The 18,302-nt window shown below is 39.7% G+C and overlaps 1 protein-coding gene across 1 annotated transcript in view; it reads right to left on the reverse strand.

Moving 5' to 3' along the window:
* DCC (DCC netrin 1 receptor) overlaps positions 1–18,302 on the reverse strand; it is a 401,229-nt gene that overhangs the window by 336,865 nt on the left and 46,062 nt on the right. Inside the window, exons 4-5 of the mRNA XM_042447857.1 lie at positions 4,908–5,056; positions 2,480–2,618 (exon numbers count right to left, since the gene is read on the reverse strand). Of these exons, the coding sequence (XP_042303791.1) occupies positions 2,480–2,618; positions 4,908–5,056 (288 nt within the window). The remainder of the gene's footprint in view (positions 1–2,479; positions 2,619–4,907; positions 5,057–18,302) is intronic.

Genomic DNA, 18,302 nt, shown 5'->3' on the forward strand with positions numbered 1-18,302 from the left:
CACCAAAATGATGCACTGTGAAAGAATCCCAGTTGCGTGGTTCCTGATAGTTAGCACCCCATAACCACACAAACTGCTGAATCAAAGAGGGTAACAAGCCTTCAGTACTACCAATATGACTAAACTGCTGTCTCAGGAATCCTGTGCATTTCCTGCCATTTTCTGATAAGTGTTTCATGGTAATATCCTCTAGTTCCATCTAGCAGATCACTTGATGGGTTGTTAGTTCATCCAAGAGTTTTCTTATTTTCTTGTGCTGGTGATTGTTCTTCTTAGTGCTCTTGGCAAGGGGTCATCTGGTTTGTTGACCACAAGCAAGCATTCACATTTCTCTTTGCTTGTCTGAGCTCAATTCACAGTGCTTGGATGCACTGAGAAAAGTGTGAGAGGGTCTGAGTAGGAACAATGAGAATTTGGTTTGGGGATCATGTGAGAACAAGATGTTCAAACAGCTTCCTGAACCTTTTGGGAGGGATAGGTTGGTCTGCTTGAAGTTTGCCCTCTTCTTCAAGCTCCATCTTCTTCAAGCCTGCATTCTTGTGGCATTCTCTCATCACCAGAGAGATGCACCATCACTATTCCTGGAAAGCCTATTCTTCTAGTGAAGAATTGCATAACTTTTGCCAGTGTTTCTTAGACTAAGTGGGAAGCTGTAATTTTCACTCCTCCTGTATACATACAATGTTTCAGATATCAGCACTATATTTTTTGCCCATTTCCTACAATTATTTTTTTTTCTTTTCTGTAAACTTGCAAGTAATTAACCTCTACTGGCTCAGCAACCAGCACTGGTTCAGGGACCACAATTTTGCAATTGATCCCAAATGTAGCTGATGATTTCCATGCACGTTTCACAATGAATTTGTAAAAGAACTGCCTGCAATTCTAGATCACTTCCTTAATTACATAATTACTTGAGTTACATAGATAACTAGAATCTCTTGGCATGACCCCCCCCCAAAAAAAATCCAGGTTTACTGACCAGCAGCTGTTATGAGTGACAGAGGTCAGGATAGAGGGTCTGATGTTTCCACCCCCACCCTCCTGCCAAAAATTTCTGGTGCAACCAGTGTTGCCAATCATCCTTGAAGGAAATCCCCCCGAAAATCCCTGAAATGCCTCCAAATTCCCCAGGGCATCTGGGTCAGGAGCAGGACATCTAGGTCAGGGGGTGGGACTCCTGGGTCAAAGGGCTGCAAAGCACTATGGGAAGACAAAAGGGGGTGGGGAATTCCAGGTCGGCCATTTTGGGGGGGGGCAGGGGACTTCTGGGTCAGCCATTTTTTGGGGGGGCTGGGACTTCCAGGTTGGCCATTTTTGGGGAGGGAAAGGAATTTTCAGCCAATTTTTGGGGGCAGGAAGTGAAAGAATTCCCTTAAACTGAAAGGCTTTTAATTACCCAGTGGGAACGTTTAATTCTCCAGAAATTCCCCATAAATTTTCTATATGCCTGGAAATTACCTGGAAAGGCTTTTTATTACCCAGAAACTGGAGAATTCCCCAGAAATTGGCAACAGTGGGTGCAATAGACAGAAGCAGTATCTCTGTCAAAATTGCCCCTCCTGGCTGCTTGCTGTAAATCTGGATTGAGGGACTGTCACAATCCCTTAGTATTCTCTACTCTATTGAATACAGTTTAGGGATTGTACATACATACCAGTCACAAATGCGTAACTCTGGGTTATGCACCATCGTTATTGAACTGAAAATCTATATCACAAGCCAGTGAACAGGAATGTTTGTAACATTACTGCTCTCAATTCCTATTCCCCTTGAATGCTAAGAACTGCCTTATGTGATCCTCATTACTGTAATTCCTGACTTCAAGTCCAGTTCCTCTTTGAAAATGTTGCTTTCAGAGGATTGCATTAATGGTTCTTGACACTGGTTCACAATGATCACAGTGTTACCTACTTCCACTGGCTCTCATCCTTTAACTATCTAATGCTCTTCATTGTAGTCAAAGGGTGATAGACCATATATAACTACAGAGATGGAGAGGATCCGAAGGACCATCCTGCACAGTGCCGTTAGCTCTGTAATACACAACTAAGTGTCCTTCTTAGATGGCCATCCAACCTTTGTTTCAAAAATCCAAATCGTAAAGAGTCCACCTTTTGAGCTAATTCGTTCTGCTATTAAACATCTCTTACCATAAGAAAGTTCTACAATTACCCAGCCAGATCTCTAGGCTTCAAATGTGTTTGTTGGGTTTACACGTTTGAACAGCAGTCATTTCAAAGTACGTCCAACTGGCAAGTTACTGATTATGTTTGCCATTCAATTAGCCAGTCTTCTTATAGGACATCTCTCCCCATCCCACCAATGGGGCATCTATCCTAAATTTGATGTATAAAAGGAAATATAGTATGGTGGTACTGAAGTCTAAAAGGAAGATTTTAAAATGAGAATATACATAAATTGTATTCATTCTCTTCCTTTCCCTTTCCTGTGGTATATATCATTAGCTGTGTCTTACCATCCGAAAGGGTCCTGACTGTCAGGTCTTCCGATGATACTCCAGGTCCATAGCGATTGTAAGCCAGAAATCGTAGGGTGTATTCTGTGAATTTCTTCAACCCTTCCAACTTGTATGATAGATCATTAACTTCTATATTCTGGGCAGAAATAAAATTGAAAACATTATTACTGCAAAGAATTATCATACAGATCAGAACATGACACTAAGGGCTGCAATTGGTATTTCACATTTTGTTTTATGCACCCAGAGATAAGCAGAGTCATTCATTCATAGCAGTTATGGTGCATACTGGCCATCTTAAAGAGGCGTTTAGCATCACATCTCCTTAATTTTAATCCAATCATTCTGGGCTCATTCACACAACACAATTGTTGCACTATGATTCCACATTAACTGCCATCACTCAATCCTATAGAATCCTGGGATATGTGGTTTGGGGAGTTATCTATCTGGGAATTCTAAATTCTTTCCCCAGAAGTGTAAGTCCCAGCACCCCATAAGACAGAACCATGGCTGTTAAAGAGGAATCATAGTGCTATAACTGTGTAGAGTGAAGGACCCCTCTATGTTAGTATTTAAAACAGACTTTGGAAAAGATACTCATGCGACAGCCAGGAGTGTCTGTTATCAGCTTCGGCTGATACGCCAGTTGTGCCCCTACCTGGAGCAGTGGAACCTAGAAATGGTTGTACATGCTCTAGTAACCTCTCGCCTTGATTTCTGCAATGTGATCTACATGGGGCAACCTTTGTGCATCTGGAAGCTCCAATTGATGCAAAGCATGGCAGCCAGACTGGTAGCCGGAAAATCCAAGTTTGACCATATTACATCTATTTTAAAATCACTACATTGGCTGCATATTAGCTTCTGGGCACAGTACATGGTGTTGGTTATCACATTTAAAGCCCTACATGGCCTGGGTCCAGTCTACTTGAAGGAATGCCTCCTCCCATACAATCCTTCCCATGCATTCAGATCCTCTGGGAAAAACCTTTTACAATCTAGAAAAACCAGACTGGGGGTGACCTGCCAGAGGTCCTTCTCTGTCACCACTCCAAAAACCTGGAATGACCTGCCAGAAAAGATTCGCCAATTATCCTTACTCAAGGCTTTTAAAAAGGTGGCAAAAACCTTTCTCTTCTGGCAGGCCTTCCCCGATTGATAATGTCCAGGACCAATTGAATCCCCCTTTTATTATTTTTATTATTTGTGATTTGTTTTTAACTTTGATGTATTGTTATGTACTTTTTAAACATTTTTTTTTTTACTGTTTAATTTTATAGTTGGGAGGGAGGGTTGGGTCAGGGTTTTGTGGGGCTTGTTGTTTTTATTGTTGTATATTGTATTTACTTTGTTGTTACCCATCTCGATCCTCAATCAGAAGAGGCAGGATATAAATTTATTATTATTATTATTATTATTATTATTATTATTATTATTATTATTATTCTGACCATAGTGGCTGGCATATTTCAGGGCTGTTGTCCAAAAAGGTAACTGTTCCAATATCTAATTTAAGCTGAATTTCACTATGAATATGATGCTGGAGACCAGAGTTTGAATCCCCTCTCAATGATGAAAACCTACTAGGTGACCTTGGGCTAGTCACACAGTCTCAGCCTCAGAGGATGGCAATGGCAAACTGCAACTGAAGAAACGTGCCAAAAAAACCTCTGTGATAGGTTCACATTAGGGTCACCATAAATCAGAAATGACTTGAAGTCACCCAACAACAACAACAACAACATCCAAAGTAGTGCTTAAATCAGGATTACTTCATGTGCAGTATAGTTTTTAAAGCATATTTAACAAATGTACTTCATATCAATAGCAGCATAAATATATTTTCTTTCCCTTTCTTTGTATGGACAGCATTATTAAGAGTGCATGGGGATGGGACAGGTAGGAGGAATGACTGGCTAGTTGACACTCATGCTCTCTTTCATCTGCCATCTGAGGTAGCTGGTGGGTTCAGCCCTGCCTTGTGGGCTTTCCTGGAGCTCAGATGAAGTAATCCAGCATTTCTATTATACCATATAAAACAATGGCTTGGACCTTGTGGTTAGTCCCAATTAGAGTGGACCCAGTGAATTAGTTCTAGGATGTTGCATCAATACATATGCAAATCACTTTAAATCAGTAGGCTTGCTCTAGTAGTTGGAACTAACAGTGGGATTTGGGCCAGTAACCATGACCTTTACAGCTGCTATGTAATGTCAGATGCTGGATGTGAGGTCTGCCTTTACACTGCGAGGAACTTCATTAGCCAACCCATTTTTGATGGATTCCACTAAAAACACTGGAAACACCATAGAAATGTTACAGCAAATATGCATATGTATTTGTTAATTCTTCCCCTTATTCTTTTTTTTTTTTCCTTTTGGGGAGAAGGAGGGTCCATGTTTCAGTTTGTTCATTTGCTTACCTGTTCCTTTCCAGTAGTTACTTCTGTACAGTATAGTCTATAACCTTGAACTGGACCATTTGCATAGGCAGGGGGTTCCCATGTAATAAGTATTGAGGTAGGTGAAGTAGATATAGCCCGTAGGTTTTCTACTGGTCCTGGAACTTGCACTGTATGGGGCAGATGGGTGGGGGGAATGACACAAAACACAAATAGTTAAAGTTGCAAGTTTATATATTTAGGAGGGGTAGGTGAAATACCAACATCTATATACCACCATCAGAGTCCATATTGCCTTATGGAATTACACAGGCAGTATAGACAGGTCCTCACTCACAAGGGACACATAATCTAAAATAGACAGTAGGCAAACCAAAGTAAGAGGAAAGGAAGGGTACCATGAATATAAAAGAAAGCACTGATTCATTACAGAGGCTTGAGAAAACAGTTAATTCTGATTCTTCTCAGTTTGTGATTTTTCCTATTCTCAGTTCATTTCCTCTTGATTCCACATCAGTTTACAATAAAAATAATAATTATTAAAATTAATGAAAATATTCTGTCCAGTCTGAACAGTCCTCCAATGAACTCTCTGAAATAAGAAATGTGCACAAATCCTTGATGTTGTTTGCATGGGAAAGTGAGGCATATTCACACTGTAAAACTGTAGAAGTTTGATACCACTTCAACCACCATTGCTCCATCCTATGGGATCCTTAACTGTGATATGGCGAGATGCTTAGAATTCTGTATTAGTCTAGTCCACACCCATGAACTACTAGCCCAGGGTCACCCAGTGGATTTCTATGGCTGAGCAGGGACTTGAACCCTAGTTTTCAGAGTCGTAGTCCAATGTTCAAACCATTACACCACACTGACTCTCTGTTAGCAGCTTACATATATGGTTGCACTTTATGGGCTATGATGTAACACCAATATTCAGTGTTAAGTTGTGGAAGCAGAGCTGAACATGCTGTGCCATTATGCATGTGATGCCACTTGACACAGCATGTGTAGATGTGCAATGAACATTGCACTCATACATTTCATCTGCAAGTGTACATTCAGTTGCTCAGTGTTACAATTTATGAGAGCACAACCATCCCATAGCTGTGTGAGTGTAAAGTGACATTTCATCCCCTTGGTCAAGGATCTCAGTCAATCCTTTCAATATCAAGACCTGCACAATCTAAATAACTACACAACTATGTAGGTATGCTGCAGTTTAATGCCTTTTTGTCTGCCTACTGCATCTGCAGTAGGAGAGACAGACAAAGCTAGAAATGCTTTACCAGTTTGGTCTCCTGAACAGCATTTACAGGCAAAAAAGTATAAATCAATGAAAAGCTGGCAGCCCCAATCATAAAAAACAATACAAATGGACTTTAAAAGGCATTTAATATTAATACTCAGTTGTAAAATCAATACAGTTAGCATGCTTTCCCCTTCTTCAACTCCCCAAGCTTTCTATTTCATTACACGATGGACAGTTGAACTAATGTGTTTTACTTCTCAGCTGACAGAAAAGGTTCGGTAACCCTTAATATTTCCACTGTTAAATAACAATTTTTGGAAAATTAACATTTATGTTTGGTCTTTCCTTTACCTTAAAAGTTATTTTTGCTTTGAGTGCTATGCTGAACTTTTTCAAGTTATATAATAGATTGTGCCACAAACAAACAAACAAACAAAAACTGCTCAAAACCTTTGATAGATTCTTCCAGAAAGATGTGCTGTAAAATATTCACTTAAAAAATTCTGCCCCATTTTTTAATAACAATCACTATCCTTAACCACATCCAAACACACACACAGGGTGAAATCCTCATATTAGTCCTGATTTGAGGAGATCCAGTAAATCGGTGAGATGTACCTATGTCTTGCTTCACCATTGCATAATTGCACTTGAACCCTGGTCTCCAGAACTGTAACCCACCACTCAAGCCATTACATCACGCTGGCTCATAGGTTGTACTTCTGCATTTTTGAAAAAAATTTTTTTTTAATTTACTGATATTCTTCCTGGAGAAATGCTTATGAATAGATTTAGAAGTACAGTGCGCCTGTGCCATATGCGGGCCGCGCCATGCAGAAGCCCCATTACTTTCAATGGGGCTCGAGCATATGTGGGGTTTTTTTTACACAGGAGGGTCTGAACGGATTCCCCATGTATAAAAAGGGCACACTGTAAAATTAATGGGTCCAAGAGCCATTGACTGATTGATTGGATTCAAGAACAAATCAAGCCTGAATTCTCCCTAGAAACCAAGGTGACTAAACTGAGACTGCCATACTTTGGACTTATCATGAAAACAGATCATTTTTGTGTCTTCAAGTCATTTCTAGCTTATGGTGACTCTAAGGCCAATCTATTAAGGGGCTTTCTTCATAACATTTGTTCAGAGGGGGATCACCTTTGATTTTCTTTGAAGCTGGAAGAATGTGACTTGCTCACCCAGTGAATTTCCGTGGACAAGTGGGGATTCAAACTCTGATCTCCAGAGTTGTAACCCAATACTCAAACCACTACACCACACTGGCTCTCAAGAAAACAGGACTCATTAGAAAATATTATAATGTTCAGCAAGGTAGAAGGCAGTAGGAAAAGAGGAAGACTGCATTGCAGGTGGATCGAATCAAAGAAACCACAACTCTGCGTTAGCAAGACCTGAGCAGACATGGAGGTCTCTCATTCATAGGGTTACATAAGTCGAAGTCAAGTTGACAGCAGTTAACCACAGCAACAATAGAAAACAAAACAAAACTATACTACCTACAATCTTTTTTCAAAAACTTAATGCTCACTTCACTCAAAATGACCATAGAAGATCTTGAAGACTTTTTTGGGCCATTAAAAACAAAAACAAAACTATTGCCCTTGGACCATACTATGGGGGACACAAAAATGTCCACGTGGAGAGGTGTCAGTTTGCCTACCCTTGCAGTAGAAAAACCTACATGCCTCTTTCTAAACTGCCCAGCCAAAGTGGTAGAATTCAAAGATATTGCTGTCTTAGTCTGTAGAATCAGTATGTAGAGAGATCTTGTAGCACTTTTGAGACTAACTGAAAGAAAGAAGTTGACAGCATGAGCTTTCATAGACTAAAGTCTACTTCCTCAGATGCATGGTATCATAGGATGAAACAATGGCAGTTAAATGGAACTGAAACACTGTAATCCTGTGTGAAATTGTGAAAACACCCTTGAAGGGAGCCATCATTATTTGGTAATTAAATCCCTTATTGTGGTTAGAGCCAGTGTGGAACAGGACACTGTGTGAAAGACTGGTAAACAAGTGTAGTGTAGCCAATTTAGGGCAATGTCTAATGCTTGTATCTAATTCCATGAGTTCTAATTTTCCCTTTTGCAGTATGGCTCTCTATTCCTACAGATATGGTCTGCTAAAAACTGGCAAAACCTCACATTGACCAATGTCATCATGTAAAGAATATGCCTTGTGCTAGTAAAGCTATTTTGGAAAAAATTGCAATGATCAAACCCAGGACCTCTTGTCTTAAAACATGCCCTCTTCTGCTGAAACATAGACCTTCAATAAAATATAATGGTTGTTAGACTTGCAAACAACTCTAGCTATCATTTTGTAGGTTTTTTGATACTTGTTAAATGCAAATCTTCCCTTTCCATACAAAAATTGCTTTCCATAGCTGTTTAAAGGAACAGGTCATAGATGTGAAGAGTTTAGATTTGTGATGCCTTTTTAGTGAAAGAGTAAAAACAGCTGAGTAAGTGTCATACTCTAAGGTAGTTATTAAAAATTCTGAAGCCAAATCAGTTTTCAGTCCTTCAGTATCAGCAAAAAGATTGTGATTGCTCAGAATTGGAGGGAATCCAGTTTCTGGCCTATAAATGTCTGACTCTTTCCGTAAATTAGTTAATTTTCTTAGAGTTAAGAACAAATCAAAGTCAAGATTCTTTTATTCACAGTTTACCAGATCCCCATGGAATGTACACAACCGCTATTGCATCCTCCTGTTTGCATTCCTTAACAAATATTATTGAGAAGCATAACATATCTGGTTATTAGTGATAATATATAGTCATCATGACTAATAGACATTGATCACTTTCTATAACATGAAAAGTTGGCACACAATATTACAACCTTACTATGCATCATGGATGTCTCTCTCCACTTATTTCATTCTCAAATGCAAGAAAGCAGAAGTTTAAAAGTTTTCTCACTGCTGAGTGAATGATATTTGTAATGCGTTTTCATATTTTGGACCCCCCCCCCCCCCCGCATTTTACAAGAGATGGTTCAAAACAAGTGAAGCTTTGGGGTTTTTTATTCTGTTCTGGAAAAAAAAGGCAAAAAATTCATATGGCTGAATCATTTTCTCATCAGTGTGTCCTGTCAACACACACTTTCCCATTGAAGATGAGAAAAATTATGACCTCTGTTTACTTTTCTACTGTGAACTGTGTGAAGCAATATTTCCTTTTGTCTGTCTTCAGCTTTGGTTCCCAGACTTGGGTTTCCATATGTTAGATTCCATCTCCCAGATGTCTCTGGTAACAAGGCCATCAATGAAAGATTCTGAGAGGTTCTGAGAGATTCTTGAAATCAGTTATAGGAACCACTGATTGTAAGATCCTCTCCTTAGCTAAGAATTAGTTTTCCACTTCTCTCCAAATTCTACATTTACCTGAACAGAGAAAATATGTCAGTGATATGACTTACTATATGTGAAGAATGTATTCTACCAGAAATCAATGAATCTTCCTCTCAAACTAAACCATATGCTACCCTTTAAAAAAAATGAAATATGATATCTATAAAAATTCTTGTTCAGAGTCACTTTTTCATTGATATCTCAGCTGTAGTATCAGTGGCGGCGCTAAGATTGGTGTCACCCTGTGTGGTAATTTATGGGGACAGGAATTCCGGGGGGAGGACTATCAGGAGTGGGATGTTCAGCGGACTTCTGGGACACACGGGAGTGCATGTGCATGCCAGGCATGCCACTGCGTGGCCAGAGGACTGCAGAACAGCCACATGACCCCAGATAGGGCAGAGGAGCAGCCGTGCAGCCACAGAGAGAGCTGGGGAGAAGCTGTACAGCACTGGAAAGGGTGGAGGAGAAGGTGCACAGCATCAGAGAGGGCCAGAGAGAAGCTGTGCAGCCTGGAGAGAGCCAGGGAATGTCAGGGATGATGGGAGTTGTAGCTCTTCACCTCTGGCTCGAACTCACCACCTGGTTGTGCACCGCGCTGACCAGTTTTGGCCAGTGGTTATAGCTTAGCAGAGTTACAGAGAATAGGCTGAAGACCCTGACAAATTCTCCAAGCCTTCTCACTCTTGCTTCCACAGAAGTCTTCACCCTTCTTCAGGATCCAGCTGGTTCTTGTAGCTTCACCCAAGACACCAGACAACTCAGTAGTCTTATATAAAAGATCTACTTTATTCTACTATATACAGCTCCAAAACTATCCAAAACAACAATACTCAACTCCTCACTCTACAATCCACTCTACTACCCACTACTACTACCCACAAAATACATTGGGATGCATAGTCATTATTATAGTCAATGCATGGTACCACTCACTGCTGTCTGTTTCCACCCAGTAGGCTTGTACACCATTCTCATTGGTTCTCTTGTTTTATCCTACAATTAATGATTTCATCATCTCAGCCTTGACCACTTAACAATATTCAGGTGTGTCCAATTATCCACTTTACATTTCTTGTCCTTGGCATTCAGGACTTGTTAATTGTATTACCATTTACACCTGTGTGGTTCTCAATTGGCTTCTGCTGAGTCACCCTGACTCTCACATACATCTTTTATTTCACTTACTGTATATCCCATGTTGCTTTTTCCTTAACAGGGAAAACCCGCACAGCCCTGGAGAGTGATGGAGAGAGGGTCAGGGACAAACCAGGTATCACCCCCCCTTCTGCAATGTCAGCTGGTGTGGTCTGAACCCCCCCCCCCCACACACACACACACCAGCAGCATTACTGTGTAGTATGATTAACATACCTCACATATAGAGAAGGCTTATACTACTGTATATACTTGACTATAAATTGACCTCATGTATAAGTCAAGAGCAGGTTTTGAAGCCAAAATTATGGACTTTGATATGGCCTGTAGATAAGTTGAGAGTAAAGCTTAGGATCACAAAACAAAGGATGTAAAGAATGAAGCAAAGGGAAATGATGCCAAAGAAATTACTATTTGTTATACAGTGCGCCCTTGCCTTACGCGGGGGATCCGTTCTGGACTAAGCTGAAAGCCGCATATCATGCGGGCACATTGTATGTTGTATGTCAGACTAAGGTTGGATGAATGAGAGAGTAGAAGGGGGCTAGTGCATCAGGACAAGTTACAGTCTTGATTTTTACCAGAGGATAATTGATTTTTTTTAAAAATAAGAGTTAAAGTACGTTGACCCTTTGATAAATCAAATCAGGTTTTTGGATTAATTTTTCCCTATACATATACATGAATATATACAGTATGTTAGACCATTGTACCATCAAACTTTATAACAGAATCTATTTAGAAACTGCAGTTTGGTACAAAGCACAGCCAAACATTATGCTTTAGTCTATGCATATCACCCCAATTGTGAAGCTATTAACAATTTGGAAGGAAGGAAATGTAAAAGTGAGATCAAAGAAACTGATAGTGTTTATGCTGATGGCGGCTCACAAGGTTATAGCTGAAAGCTGAGAAACTGCAGAACTTCTAATAATGAATTCTTGGTATAATGGTCAGGGACATATGCAGCTATATTTATCAAACTTTTTCCCCTGATTATGGGAAAGAGATGAAACATAAATTGTTATGATAGAAATTATGCAGAAAATTTCCAAGCTGCCAATAAATTCCTTGTAGTTTTTTATCTGCAATATTGGTGGGCAGGGGTATTTTTTTAATTAAAAAAACACACTTTCTTTTCTCAAGAATCAGAAGAAATACGTTGGAGCCATCCTTTTTAACGTTCCTTCCTTCCTTTCCACTTTTTTTCATTTCTTGTTGTTTGTTATTACTTGTGAATCCTGTCCTTGCTAACTTTGCTGGCTTGATAACTTTTCCTTTTTCTGTATGGGGAAGCTGTATTTCCAAATATTTATGTTTATCAGAAGTTTTCATTTGAGGAGTCAGAATTCTTATCTGGGAGGCAATGGCTTCATTTTGCCCCTCACCCACAACTACACTCCTGTGCACAATACCAATTATTGCAATTTTCAGCACAGTTACTGCAAACAGGATCCTAAAGATAATACAGTGGTGCCTCGGGTTACGAAATTAATTTGTTCCGCCATTCCCTTCGTAACGCGAAAATTTCGTAACCTGAAATAGCTTTCCGTTAGCGCTGGAAGCCTATAGCATTTGAATTTCGCGCCGAAATGAATTTCGTAACCCGAAAAATATTTCGTAACCCGAAACAGTTTTTGCCAATCCAAGTTTTTCGTATCCCGGAAATTTCGTAACCCGCGCATTTCGTATCCCGAGGTACCACTGTAAATAGTCATCTGTCTGGCTCCATATGGAGAACGGCAGGGAAGCTTTTATACAAACTAGTCCTTATCTCTTTCAGGCCCCCAAATGATTAACATAAATCTGTGTGGGGAAAAATGCAAATGGTAAACAATTTTGCACTAACAACTTGAAAGCCCTGGCTACTTTTAGGGATTGAGCATTTTCCAATACATAACTGGGGGTTGGGCTGAACTTCTAGGGTTTCCAGACCTCAAGGGCCTTGTCCTGACTCATCAGTTTTCATGGATGTCTCCAGGCAGGAGATGAAGGCACAAATTCTCAAGGGTTTTTGTTAGTGTGTGTGTGTGTGTGTGGAAGTGCTCATTTTCAGAAAAGTGGAAAGGGCAGTTGTCAAAACCCTAATAGATCAGTAGCTTGCTGAACTACTGCAAGGCTTAACTGAATTGTTGCCAAAACTAGTAAAGATCCTTCAGGGGATTTATGTATTTAATCAACTTCCCCTTCCTTCCCAATCACTGTGGTGCCAGGGCTCACCCTCCATTTTGTGCTGCATCCACCTTCTAGCTAGAACCAAGCAGGCTGGATATAATATTCTTTGTTCCCAATGCCTAGATTAATTAGGAAGGAATAGTCCTCTCATTTCACATGGATCTGAGAACAGCCCCTTTAGCTAGGATTTCTGTCTTAATTGACAAATAGGAAAGTTTGTGTATGTATGTATCAACACGGGTTTCAGAGAAAGAAATCACGCCAGACAAATCTAATCTCTTTTTTTGATAAAATTACCAGCTTGGTAGATAAAAGGAATGCTGTGGATATAGTATATCTTGATTTCAGTGAGGCTTTTGACAGGGTTCTCCATGACATTCTTGCAAACAAGCTAATGAAATATGGGCTAGACAATGTAACTGTTACATGGATTTGTAATTGGTTGACTGGCCAAACCCAAAGGGTGCTCAACAATAACTCATTTTCATCCTGGAGAGAAGTGACCACAGGGTTCTGTCCTCGGCCCAGTGTTGTTCAACATCTTTATCAATGACTTGGATGACAGAATTGGGGTATACTTATCAAATTTGCAGATGACACCAAATTATAGGAGTAGCTAATACCCCTGAGGACAGGATCAAACTTCAGAATGACCTTAATAGATTAGAAAGCTGGGCCAAACTAACAAAATGAATTTCAACATGGAGAAATGTAAGATACTGCACTTAGGGCAGAAAAATGAAATGCACAAATATAGGATGGGTGACATCTGGCTGAATGAGACTACATGTGAAAGAGATCTAGAAGTCCAAGTAGACCACAAGTTGAACATGAGTCAACAGTGCGATGTGGCAGCTAACAAGGCCAATGCGATTTTAGGCTGCATCAATAAAAGTATAGCATCTAGACCAAGGGAAGTAATAGTGCCACTCTATTCTGCTCTGGTCAGGCCCCACCTGGAATATTGTGTCCAGTTCTGGGCGCCACAATTCAGAAAGGACATTGAGAAACTGGAGCGTGTCCAAAGGAGGGTGACAAAAATGGTGAAGGGTCTGGAAACCATGCCCTATGAGGAACGCCTTAGGGAGCTGGGTATGTTTAGCCTGGAGAAAAGAAGGTTAAGAGGTGATATGATAGCCCTGTTTAAATATTTGAAAGGATGTCATATTGAAGAGGGAGCAAGCTTGTTTTCTGCTGCTCCAGAGAACAGGACCCGGAACAATGGATGCAAGCTCCAGGAAAAGAGATTCCACCTGAACATTAGGAGGAATTTCATGACAGTAAGGGCTGTTCGACAGTGGAATGCACTCCCTCGGAGGGTGATAGAGTCTCCTTCCTTGGAGGTCTTTAAACAGAGGCTGGATGGCCATCTGTCAGGGATGCTTTGATTTGGATTTCCTGCATGGCAGGGGGTTGGACTGGATGGCCCTAGTGGTCTCTTCCAACTCTACGATTCTATGATTCTATGATTCTATGATCTTCAGCTAGAAGGATGAACAATTAAAGTTGTTTTCTCCCCTCTGCAAGAGAAAACATATGTTCCTTCACAGTATTCTCTGCATATTCAAATATTCTGAAGAGTTGCACAGAAATTTGTCTGTGAAGGAAAACATTTTTTTTACAAAATACTTTTTTGAAAACCTGTTATTTGTGACAAAAACCACTGTTTGCTAAACAAAAAAGTGTCCAGTGAATTACATAGTCGTTTATGTTTATCAAACACATTTTCTCCACAGATAACTGTTCTGTTTTACACAAGAATTTTTTCCTCTGCAGAATAACTCCTGTGCATCACAGTAGAACACTGAATATCAGGAAACATTGCAAAAATTCCTGCTGCTCCATTATTCTTCTTAATGAGAGTTCCTGACTGTTGGGAAACCTGTTTTTTGACCTGGCAATGAATCACTGCAAATATTCTTCCCATCACTCTCAAACACACACCTGTGTGTACTAACCCCCCCTCTCGACACACACACTGTATAATGTTATTTCATTTGTGCTCACAAATAATTTTGAAAGGTTTCTTCCTACTCCATGAGATTGTGAGAGCTTTTGCACATTTTTTTCAATAATTTTCTGCATTTGGGGGATTTTTTTTTTTGCACCAAAAATGTGGACGAGGAGGTTGTCACAAAGCCTTTTTCACATAAAACGTTGTAATTTGTGCAATTACATGGTTTTCTGAATTTTGTTTAAATATGTTTTCCACGAAAAGTTCTAAGCAATAAAAAATAAATAAAAATAAATCTTTTGGTAGTTGACCTTTTCCTCAGCTGACTTGTTCCATTGTGACATCCTTTCTTACTAAGGATGAAAAAGGTTCCCGAGTATTATTTAGATTTCTATCACAACAACAACAAACGTCAACAGCAATGTAAAATTTATTTTGAGCTTTCTACATACAGATCATTTGCTCTGCCTCACTGATCAATAATCTTAGAAATTATCCTAGTTAAACCACAATTTAAGAGAAATGAATGGCAGAGAGGAGGGAGCCTATTGAATAATCAAGGAACGAATATAGGCAAAATCTGTTCGTTTGCTATCTGTAAGAACAACACTTAACAATGTATGCCCCATCTTTCTACCAAAAACCTCAATCTTCTTTTCTGATAGTTGTTCTGTTCTGCTAGACAGTTGTAAGTCCATAAACACAAAATCCTTCCCATGTCATGCACCCAGTGAATCCTAAACTTGCAGCACATAAATTTTCCTTTCCCTTTTCAACAGGCATTTCTCATCTTGATCCTCTACATTAAAAACATATTCAAAATAAGCCTTTTATGAATGAAGCTATTTGTGCACTTAAACAGTGTTCACTTTCATCATGTGTGGTTCTCCTTCTCTTCCTTGTCCTCTTCCATCTCCTCCTGCCTCCTTGAAGTTTAACAGCATTAATTACACTTTATAAAATCTGCTTCTGGGTTGTGTAGGGTAATATAACTTCAAAAGACTTGGAGGCAATGTAATTATTAACATAATGAAATCCCAGCTCCCCTGCTCTGAACATGTTCAGAAGCTATGACAGCCTTTTGGCAAGAAAAACACACACACACACCTTTACTGTTGGTCGATACAGGTTGAGAGCCACATTTCAGAAGGAGGTGATTCTGTTCTCTTTTAGACATTTGCAATTTCTGTACATCAGTATCTTCAGTGATGGCTTGATATTTTCTGTTGTTCATTATTATGAGGAATTATATTACTGCACTGGCATATCTACATCTGATGGGAAATGACTATCAGTTTGGAAGATGCTAATAAATTCATAGTTCATTTGTGAATGTAAGGGATTCAGAAAGGGGCTAATAAGCCACTCTTACAGCATTTGGAAAACTTATATTTTCAAAGGGCTCTAGGGCTTTTGGTGAAAACCAGTATGCAAAGTCCCAGGTATCATAGAAGGAGAATCCCTTCTTTCCCAGACAGTACAACTGGAAGCCACTGCTCCTCTAGCGAGGCAATTATGATTTGAAGATATGGGGAGATCGGGGTTTGGGATATTGCAATGTGGGTAGGATAAAAGGAGTCCATGGGACTTGGGAATGGGCCAAATTCTGATTGCTAGGCTCTTCCGAGCAACCCAGCCAAATATCCAGACAGTGTTAGCAAGGCTGTTGAAGTGCTTTCTGTTCATCAACTTGTGCGCCACCCTAAAGAATAATCACATCAAAAGAGATGAGCAGTTAAAGCAGAACGAAAACCTGGGAAACCCCTCATTGTAAAACATGAGCTAGCTCTAATTCTAGGTACTGGGATCCAAAAAAGTGTGTCTTTTTATTTCCCAGAAATGAGCTATTTTATGCTCCACTCTGAGTTTACCCAAAACCTTAGCCCTTTATGAACCAGAGTTTTGCTTTTGGACCCAGGATGAAAAGACATTCTACTACATAGCTCCAAACTCCTACTGGTTTTTGTTTCACTAACTCTGATAGCCAGGGGCCCCAGTCACACAGATCTCTGTAACCAGGTTCTGCCAAACATGATTACTTTCTCCCTTTAAACTTTCCTGCTAAACAAGAGAAATTGGAAAGTAGTGGAGCAAGGCTGTAGCCTGAATTGCATTATCCTCTTTGGATAAGTATGTTGAATACCTGCATAAATCTATTATTTAAAAGGTAAAGGTTTCTCCTTTGACAAGGTTGTCAAGTTATGTCTGACTTTAGGGGGTAGTGCTCATCTCCATTGCTAAGCCGAAGAGCCAGCTACCTGCATATCCTAAGTGCTTTGGGAAAAACTTATCACACATGCATCACAAGTGGGAAATCAGTGGGACTGGGAGACACTGTCATGTTTTGCCTGTCAATAAGGAGTGGATAGATTATAGACCAGCCACTGGACAGACACAGTGTCACGTAAAAGGCATGGCCACAGATGCTACTATCCTGCTGTAATTTGACTTTTCAAGCTTGGTATGATAAGGTCCCAAGTGCCATATCCTTTCCTTAAAAGGCAATACCAGGAAAAAACAAACAAGCAAAGACATCACCACATTTTCACATATTTTTCTTGAGAATGTATTTTCCTGATAGCCCTTACTAACACACAAGATGGCCCTCTCATGACATGATTGACAATCCTGTCTTCAAGTACTACAAGTATTAGTACTTGTAAGTACCAGGATTCTAGTATTACAGATCAGAACTGTAAAAAAAATTATGAAGGAAATGGGAGAAAACTACTTTAAACCCATTGAACCAACTACAATCCAGACAAAGATTGATAATTCCATTATGGAAAGAAAATATGGTTATGCCATATCTACCACAAACATCAGAGGCTTCTTGTTCACTGACTGAACCACAACAGGGATGATTACAATGATTCCAGCTCTGGTATTCAAAAGATAAGGAGTTCATTACCCCGTTGGCAGATTTAAACTAGTAGAAAGGGAGCTGAAAGAAGACAAATATATTTCCAGAGTAGGCCATCAAGCAAGAGTTTTGGAATAATCTCAAAAGCATCTAAAATTGTTTGTGTTCTTTCACAAAGTAAGAGATTAGATCTGCTTTGCTTTATAATGATTGCCAAACCCTTCCCGATTATGTCAGGCCCAAAGTGAACAAAATACACAGCCAAGCTACTCAAGGACTACTTAATCACAACCATCCTTTGATGGAACCTCAAAAGTAAGAGAGGAAATCGCCTGTGGGCTTTCAACAACTCTGAAGTGTGAAATATTTCATATTGAGACAATGATTTGTTTTACATTTCAGTGTGAAAACAATGCATTTGCAGAATGGATTCAGAAGCTAGAAGTGAAGTCCTACCTTGAATTATTATATCACACAGGCTTGACTCAGAGTACAAGCATTTTTTTACCAACTCCATGATCACTTTTGAAATCTACGTCTACATGGGTTTGTTATAAAGGGATCTAAATGTCAATCCATCTAACGGTAGCCAGAGTGTTCACAAAACTCTCACAAGATGGTATTCATGGTGC

The sequence above is a fragment of the Sceloporus undulatus genome, chromosome 2 (genome assembly GCF_019175285.1).
Source record: "Sceloporus undulatus isolate JIND9_A2432 ecotype Alabama chromosome 2, SceUnd_v1.1, whole genome shotgun sequence".
Taxonomy (NCBI): Eukaryota; Metazoa; Chordata; class Lepidosauria; order Squamata; family Phrynosomatidae; genus Sceloporus; species Sceloporus undulatus.